The 8,653-nt window shown below is 64.8% G+C and overlaps 1 protein-coding gene across 1 annotated transcript in view; it reads right to left on the reverse strand.

Moving 5' to 3' along the window:
• The window catches only part of RUFY4 (RUN and FYVE domain containing 4), a 30,942-nt gene extending 25,714 nt beyond the window's left edge, over nt 1-5,228 (reverse strand). Inside the window, exons 1-2 of the mRNA XM_065413661.1 lie at nt 5,075-5,228; nt 3,643-3,693 (exon numbers count right to left, since the gene is read on the reverse strand). Of these exons, the coding sequence (XP_065269733.1) occupies nt 3,643-3,693; nt 5,075-5,228 (205 nt within the window). The remainder of the gene's footprint in view (nt 1-3,642; nt 3,694-5,074) is intronic.
• Nucleotides 5,229-8,653: the final 3,425 nt, after the last annotated feature.

The raw sequence follows: 8,653 nt of genomic DNA on the forward strand, positions 1-8,653 counted from the left end.
CCTGGCTTGGAGAGAAAGTGAAAGCAGCCGTATAAACAAGGGAGAGGAAGGGAAAGTTGATAGCAATGAAAGTAAATTAGAAGCTGGAGATGACACTAAACTGGGAGGAGTGGTAGATACGCTGGAGTTAGGACGGAAGAATCTCATGCACTGCTACAGACTAGGAATCGAGTGGCTAGGCAGCAGTTCTGCAGAAAAGGACCTAGGGGTTACAGAGGACGAGAAGCTGGATATAAGTCAGCAGTGTGCCCTTGTTGCCAAGAAGGCTAATGGCATTTGGGGCTGTATAAGTAGGGGCATTGCCAGCAGATCTAGGGACGTGATCATTCCCCTCTATTCAACATTGGTGAGGCCTCATCTGGAGTACTGTGTCCAGTTTTGGGCCCCACACTACAAGAAGGATGTGGAAAAATTGGAAAGAGTCCAGCGGAGGGCAACAAAAATGATTAGGGGTCTGGAGCACATGACTTATGAGGAGAGGCTGAGGGAACTGGGATTGTTTAGTCTGCAGAAGAGAAGAGTGAGGGGGGATTTAATAGCTGCTTTCAATTACCTGAAAGGGGGTTCCAAAGAGGATGGATCTAGACTGTTCTCAGTGATACCTGATGACAGAACAGGGAGTAATGGTCTCAAGTTGCAGTGGGGGAGGTCTAGGTTGGATATTAGGAAAAACTTTTTCACTAGGAGGGTGGTGAAGCACTGGAATGGGTTACTGTGCCGAAGTGGGAATGTTCTTGATGTGTTGTTTGAATGCTGAGTGGGGAGTATTAACCTGGGAAGGTTGCAGGGGAGTTTTGCTGGGACTGCCTGCATTGGGGAAGGGAGCAGACCTGAGCATGTAACATGAGAACCCAGGAGGGGTTGGAGGCCAGGTGACACCTCTGCCCGGGAAACTGAACAAAGGACACAAAGGCTGGAGGAGGAGCCGGGGAAAGCGGAGAAAGGGCGGAAAGGCAGTTTCAGTTTTTGGAGCTGGCTGGGAAATAAAGAGGGGTGCCCCGACCAACAGGACTGTGGCTTCCCTGGGGCCCCCAGATGGACCTAACTAAAGGGGGTCCTGTTGTCTGTATCGGCAAGACCTGTTGTGGACTGAGTTCCTGTCATCGAAATAAACCTTCTATTTGGCTGAGAGTCCTGGTGAATCGCAGGAAGCCGGGGGTGCAGGGCCTGGTCTCCCCCACACTCTGTGACAGTTACCTAGGGAGGTGGTGGAATCTCCTTCCTTAGAGGTTTTTAAGGCCTGGCTTGACAAAGCCCTGGCTGGGATGATTTAGTTGGGGTTGGTCCTGCTTTGAGCAGGGGGTTGGACTAGGTGACCTCCTGAGGTCCCTTTGTCACGGAGTCCCCGGGCGATGCTTTGGAACTGCTCCCCACAAAGCCAGTCAGGACTTTGGGGAGCCTCCTCTCCCTCGGAGCAGACTGTCTTCAGGGCAAGAAGCTCACATGGCTTCACCTCCTGGGTCTCTCCTGGGAGCATTCAGCATATGCCCCTCCGTGCGCTTCCCACAGCGAGTCCGCCCAGGCGGGGTCCTGGGGAAGCCAGAGGGTCCTGCACCCCCACTTTGCAATCAGACGTGACTCTCAGCCAGCCAGTAAAACAGAGGTTTATTAGATGACAAGAACACGGTCTAAAACAGAGCTTGTAGGTACAGCGGCGAACGGGACCCCTCCGCCAGGTCCATTCTGGGGTCCCGCGAGCCAGACACCCCCGTCTGCCCTCACTCCCCGTCCCCAGCCAGCTCCAAACTGAAACTCTCCAGCCCCTCCTTCTCTGGGCTTTGTTCCTTTCCCCGGGTCAGGAGGTCACCTGATCTCTTTGTTCTCCCACACCTTTAGCATCCCTTGCAGGGGAGAAGGGCCTGGCCATTAGTTGCTCAGCGACAGAGGGTCGGTCAGAAACTGAGGCACCCACACAGTATTCAGAGGAAACATTAAGAACAGTCCCACTTCCTCACAGCTTCCAACCCTGATAGTCTATGATTCTGTGATCTGGTAAAATGAGCAAGTCAGCCATTTGTCAGTACTAGTGTGCGGTGACGCGTTTGTCTTTTTATGTCAGATTTTGTCAGCAAATTGGTTTGAAGTGAGGTCAAGCTTGGGGTACGCAAGACCAATCGGCCTCCTGAAAGGGGGCCAGCGGTCTGGAAAGGTTAGAGCCCCTGCGCGAGGGCAAGTGGAGTTAAGCCCATAAGAACGGCTCATGCAATCCCGCGTCCCCAGTTCAGGAAGGGTGGGGAGAACTGGAGAGGGGTCAGAGAAGAGCAGGAGAAGGAGGGAAGGTTAGAGAGAGTCACGGAGCTCCGTCGATCTGCCTTAAGGAAGAGCAGGCTAAGGGGCGTCTAGATCCCAGGCTGGACGTGCCGACGTGGGGAACCACTAGGAGAACGGTCTCCTCCAGCCAGCAGAGAAAGGCCTCGCCCAGCCCAGTGGCTGGAAGCCGGAGCAGGGCCCCCTCGAGTGGAAACAGGGCGAGGCTGTTACGGGAGAGTCATTAGCCGGTGGAACAATTTGCCCAGGGTGGGGCTGGACTCTCCGGCAGTGGAAATTCTGAACTCAGGCCTGGCTGTGTGACGGGGACGAGCTCCGGGACCGGCTCCGGGCTGTGCTCTACAGGGCCAGCCTGGGGGATCCCCTTGGCCCGGCCACCGCTGAGTGACTCCTTTCCTGTGCGAGTCACTCCTCCGTAGGAAACCCCCCCACCGTGGGTGTTAGCCCTTTAAGCCATGGCCGGTATGAGGCTACACTGATTGTCTCTCTGCCAGGCACCCCTCTTGCAACCGACCCAGCCCCCCCCCACAAACACAGCTCCCTACCTGTCCAGTGACCCTGCCCGGGCACCCCAACCCCTGCCAGTTCCAATCTGTACTTCCCCCCCCACATGATGCCCTGACCCACCTCCCCTTCCCCCCCCCCCCACGCTGGCCTGACCCACCTCCCCTTCTTCCCCCCCTCACACACTGGCCTGACCCACCTCCCCTTCTTCTCCCCCTCACACAGTGGCCTGACCCATCTCCCCTTCCACCTCCCTCGCACGCTGGCCTGATCCACCTCCCCTTCTTCCCCCTCCTCGCACGCTTGCCTGACCCATCTCCCCTTCTTCCCCCCCCCCCCCCCCCGCATGCTGGCCTGACCCATTTCCCCTCCCCTCTCTCCCACGCTGGCCTGACCCATCTCCCCTTCCACCCCCCTCACATGCTGGCCTGACTCACCTCCCCTTCCCCCCCCCCGCACGCTGGCCTGACCCATCTCCCCTTCCACCCCCCTCGCACGCTGGCCTGACCCACCTCCCCTTCCCCCCCCCCCCGCACACTGGCCTGACCCACCTCCCCTTCCCCGCTCTCACACGCTGGCCTGACCCACCTCCCCTTCCCCCCCCCCCCCTGCATGCTGGCCTGACTCACCTGCCAGTTGCAAGTTCCCAGAGGCCCCTTCCTAGCTCCCCCCCCCGGCGGGGGGCGCTCTGGGGCCTGGCGTTCCCACACCCCAGCGATTCTGCACTGCAGGGCAGCTCTCCGGGCTGGGCCAGCCTGTGCCCCTGACACGGGGAGCCGGCAGCTGCCAGCTGTCCTGGCACTGATGCCAGCGCAGCGCCCGGCAGGGTGTCTCCCCCCCAGGTAGGGAGGGGGTCGCTGTCACACTTACCCCTTAAGTCCTGGATCATGCGGAGGAGTTCTCCGGCTCCGGCCATGGCACCTGCAACGGGACAGGGTGGGGTTAGGGCGGGGGGCGAGGCGGCACTGTGGGTCTGTCTCTGCCCGGGGGCAGGGAGGGGGAGATGCCACCCTGGCAGCTGACACCTCTGTGGAATGTGACTATCGCCCGGGAGCGGCCATGTCGTGGCTCTGGGGGGCCGGGGGGCCGGAGTGGTGTGGCATGGGGTGGTGCCAGCGTAACAGCACAGTGCGGTGATGTCCCGCCATCATGCCACGCTGCAGGGCCCGACGGTGTCACGTGGCTGGGCTGGGTCCTGCCTCCAGCCCACGGGTGGTCTGGGCTGCAGGAAAAGGGGCAGGAGCCCCCCCCCCGTCCCCTCCTTGCCTCTCTCCCCCCCGGGACTCCCCCTCTGCCCACCTTTTGCTCCAGCCAGGCAGGCTCTGAGTGACCGTCCAGCCCTCTGAGGTCCCGGGCACAGACTGGCCCCACGCTGCACTCCCTGGGGGTGAGACGTGATCACCCCATTGGCCCCCGGCCCACGCCGCCCAGCCACGGCCAATGCCCACGATGCACCTGGGCGTGGGAGAGTCCCTCCCACGCCTGACCCAGAGGGCACCAAGAATGTGGCGTCTCCCAGCCAAGCTGTGGACTGACAGGGGCCCCAGGAGCTGGCGTGACCCCCAACCCCCCCGACCAGCACCTCAGCAGGCCGTGCCATGCAAAGAGCACCAACCAGCATCATAACCCCGCCCTATAGCTCAGCAGCTGGGCCGGGCCAAGGGACAGAGCTGAGAGAGCAGCTCCCCTAGCTGGGAGCAGTAGTAGGTCCTTATCCTGACCCAGCCACTGGTTGGGGGTTGTCACACTGTTCGGGGGGGGGGGGGGTTACAGAAGCCCAGGCCGAATGCTGTGGCCACCAGCCCATCCCTGAGCTCCCTCCCTCCCTCCAGCAGACCCTGCACCCCAGAGAGGCCTGGGACCCCCCCGACTCCCCCAACAGAGCAGGCTGCACCCCAAGTCACCGCGATGCTGCCGGCCCCATCCGGCTCCTCTCCCTGCCTCCCACCTGCCTGGAAAGCCCCAGTTCCCCAGTGCCGCACGCACGGAGCAAAGGTGACTAATAGTGACCCGCACGCAGGGAAGTGCTGGGAGCTCAGTCAGCCCGGGGGGGTGAAGGGCTGCAAGGCCCCGTGGGGCTTTGAACCGGCCCAGGGGCAGGTTCTGCTCTCGGGAAACCTGGCGCAACTCCTGGCGTCCTGCTGGCACCCTGCCCGAACCCACCGACGTCCGGACCAGGCCCACAGAGAAAGCTCCCGCCACTCCGGCCAGAGCTGTGTGTCCAGCACACGGGTTGGGCAAAGCGTCCCAAGCCCTGGGCCACGCTGCACCCTCCCGGCTGGAGCCAGCAATCGCCGGAGGCCAGGGGTGTCAGTGAACGCGGCCGCAGCCCCCATGTGTTGCCAGGCCGGGGCCCGCCCCAGCAGCTTGTCCGGATGTCCCCGTATTGCCGGGAGGAACGGCAGGACGTGTGGCGGGCGGACGAAGCCCAGAACAAAGCGGGCATTGAGCGCCATGGGCACGACTGGGAGAGCGCAGGAGAGTGGGACAAAGGCCAGCGGGGTCTTTCTGGAGAGGGGCACGTCCCCCGGGCGGGTAGAAATGTTCGTCCTCCGTTATTTCTCACCCGCAAACGGAGCAGTCCATGGTGGTCCCCTGGTGACCCGGGGGGGGGGGCGGCAGGCTGATACGCCCCTGAGCTAGTGATACAACCTGCTCCGTCAGCGTCCCCCCCCCCCACCGCTCGCTGGAGCTGGCAACGCCCCCTCGGGGGGCAGTTCTCTGTACCCAGGGCGGGGGGGGGGGGGCTTCCAGGCTGTCCCACAAGGAGAATCTTAATAATCATCCAAATGGGACCTCCCCCCCACCAGCCCTGCCAAGAATCCCACTCTGAGCTCAGCCCTTTCCCACGGGGGAGGAACGTCGGGTCAGTTTCTGCTTCCAAAGCAGCCCCACGGAGGGCTGCCCGCCAGGCTCAGAGGGTTTCTCTGGGGAGGGCAGCATGGCTAGTGGTTAAAGCAGGGGACGGGGATGCAGGACTCCTGGGTTTCACTCCCGGTTCTACTGCTGGGTGACCCTGGGCCAGTCCCATCTGCGTCTCCGGCTCTGTCAAACCGGGGGTGAGGCTCACCTGGGTGGGGATCTCTGGGGGGAGGCCGGGGGGCTGGAGGCTGAGCAGTCTGCTAGCGCCCCTCTCCTGGCAGCAGGGCCCGGCTCGCTTCTCCCTGCCGCTCGCAGGCTGCTTCTCCTTTCACGTGGGAGTCACTGCTTCCCAAGGAGGAAGTGCAGGGCGTGAGCTGTGTGCGGCAAACAGGAACCCCAGCGCCCCCATTCCAGGAGGAGCCGAGTGCTGCGTCGAGCGGCTGGGCCCGAAATAACTGCCCTGGGGGAAACGAAACAGACGCGAAGCAGGAGCTGGGGGGAGGCGAGAGAGAGCTGGCTCTGCGGGAGCTCCTGGGCAGGGGGCTGGAGAAAGGGGGGCTAGTGGGGATGGGGGGGCTCATTGATTCTGGATCACAAGGACACTGCAGGGCCCGAGCCCAGCTTGACCGATGTCCGGGGGCACCGGATCTGGGGGGGGAGCCGGGTACGTCCGTATGGGCCCCTCTCAGCCATGGCCTGTGCCCAGCTCGGGCCAGATGGCACCGCGGGATGCGAGGCCTCGCCCAGGGGAGCTCTCAGAGAACCCTCTTTGCTCCACCGCCCCCCGGGCTGCAGCGGCAGGGGCCGGCCAGCGAGAGCCCCGAGAAGCTCCGTGATCCAGGACCCAAACGCCTGTCTGCTCCGGTGTCCCATCACCAAGGGAGGCCAATGCTGGACACTTCAACAAGGCCAGGCAGCCCTACGACCTGGGGTCGAGTCCTTCCTGACCCCAGCTGGTGCTCAGCCCCAGCCCTGAAGCCTGTGGGTGGATGGTCCTTCTCCCTGGACCCTAGTGGTGTCACCGCTGGGGCTATGGCCAGCTACCAGCCTAATCCTCCCAGCAAGGCAGACGTGGGTGCGCTGCACCCGCAGAGCCCAGCCCAGCCCTGCTCCAGGCTCGGGGGTAAAGACCCCAAGCTGCCTGCAGCAGCTACAGCGCTGGCATCTTCTCCTTGCCCCTTCTCCGAGGCCCTGTCCCCCGCTCACTCCATCTCCCCTTCCTCTCCCCACCCTCTGGCATGTCCCCCCTCCAGCTCCTATGTGGAGGCACAGCCAGTCAGCTCCGTGCACTGCCCCGTCCGCAGGCGCCGCCCCCACAGCTCCAATTGGCCGCAGTTCCCGGCCAATGGGAGCTGCGGGGGCAGCGTGCAGAGCCCCCTGGCTGCCCCTATGCTTAGGAGCCGGAGTGGGGACATGCCGGCTGCTTCTCGGGAGCCTGCCAGCCCTGCTGCATGGTGCCGCCAACCGGACAGTCAGCGGCGCTGACCGGAGCCGCCGGGATCCCTTTTCCACCGCATGTTCTGGTCGAAAACCAGACACCTGGTCACCCTACCTTCAGCCCCTGCCGCACGCTGCCCCTGGGCTTTGGGATCTCCTGAAAGCTGATCTCCTTGCCTGGGTGAGTGCTCGCGTCCTGTTCCAGCCCCGGGGCGTGGGGTGCTGGGGGGGGGGGGGAGGCTCCCCAAGCCCCTGGGAGGGACGGTGCCGGCTGCAGGTGCCGGCCCAGCCTGAGCCATGTTCCCAGACGGGCTCCCCCAGGTGCCGGTGGGATCCGGCTTCCTCCGGTTTGGAGACATGGGGGCGGGGGCCTCTCCCACCCCCAGCTGCTGCCTGGGCACCGTGCCCTGTGCCCGGTGCCAGCCACCAGCCGAGCGACTGCAGCAGGAGCCCACCAGCCTGTCTCTGCCCCACCCGGCCCTGGGGCAGCCAAATGCCTCCTACCTGTGCCAGCCTCTGGGGGGACCCTGCCCGGGGGGGGGGAGGGGAGAGGTGTGGGGCGGGAGGGCTACCCGGGCCGCCTGCCCAGGCAGCCACTCGCCACCTGCAAAGTGAAAGCAGGAAGTGGCGCTGGTGGGACCCGGCTCTGGCTCCCTCCCCGGCGAGTCAGAGCGAGAGGAGATAGGGCAGCGGCTGGCGTGTGAGCTCCGGGGAGGAGCAGGGGGCACCATCTGCGCAGGGGGAAGAGCCCGGGGCCGGGCTAGCAGGGGCTGCGGGTCGGGAGTGAGGGGCACCGGCAGAGCTGCGGGGGCAGGGGCTGCGGGTCGGGAGTGAGGGGCACCGGCAGAGCTGCGGGGGCAGGGGCTGCGGGTCGGGAGTGAGGGGCACCGGCAGAGCTGGGGGGGCAGGGGCTGTGGGTCGGGAGTGAGGGGCACCGGCAGAGCTGGGGGGGCAGGGGCTGTGGGTCGGGAGTGAGGGGCACCGGCAGAGCTGGGGGGGCAGGGGCTGCGGGTCGGGAGTGAGGGGCACCGGCAGAGCTGGGCATGTGACATTTGCACATATCTGTCCCACTCTGGAGCGGGTGCCAGGCAGGGATCCCAGGGCCCGGATGGGGGTTCCCCAGGGTCCCCTCTCCCTGCCCAGGGTCCGTCCCTTGCAAGGGTCCCTACGGCGCGGCTGCTCACTCATGCAGCCACCAGGTGGCGCTGAGATCCCAGGCGCCCTGGGTCCGGCCCCCCCGCCCCAGGCTGTGGGGGAGGCAGGGGCTGCAGCGCCGGGCCCGGGGCAGCGGCAGGACCTGGGGCGGGGATCCCACGTCTCCAGGGCGGGATGGGAACGGGGTAGGGGCCGCTCTCCGGGACCTGATCCAAGGAGCATCTGAGTGAGCTGCAAACAGGGCACTGAGAGGCAGAGCTGGGGGCTAGCAGGGGCTGCGGGTCGGGAGTGAGGGGCACCGGCAGAGCTGGGGGGGGAGCCCAGGGCTGGGCTAGCAGGGGCTGCGGGTCGGGAGTGAGGGGCACCGGCAGAGCTGGGGGGGACTCCAGGGCTGGGCCAGCAGGGGGCTGCGGGTTGGGAGTGAGGG

Source organism: Emys orbicularis, chromosome 11 (genome assembly GCF_028017835.1).
Source record: "Emys orbicularis isolate rEmyOrb1 chromosome 11, rEmyOrb1.hap1, whole genome shotgun sequence".
Lineage (NCBI taxonomy): Eukaryota > Metazoa > Chordata > Testudines > Emydidae > Emys > Emys orbicularis.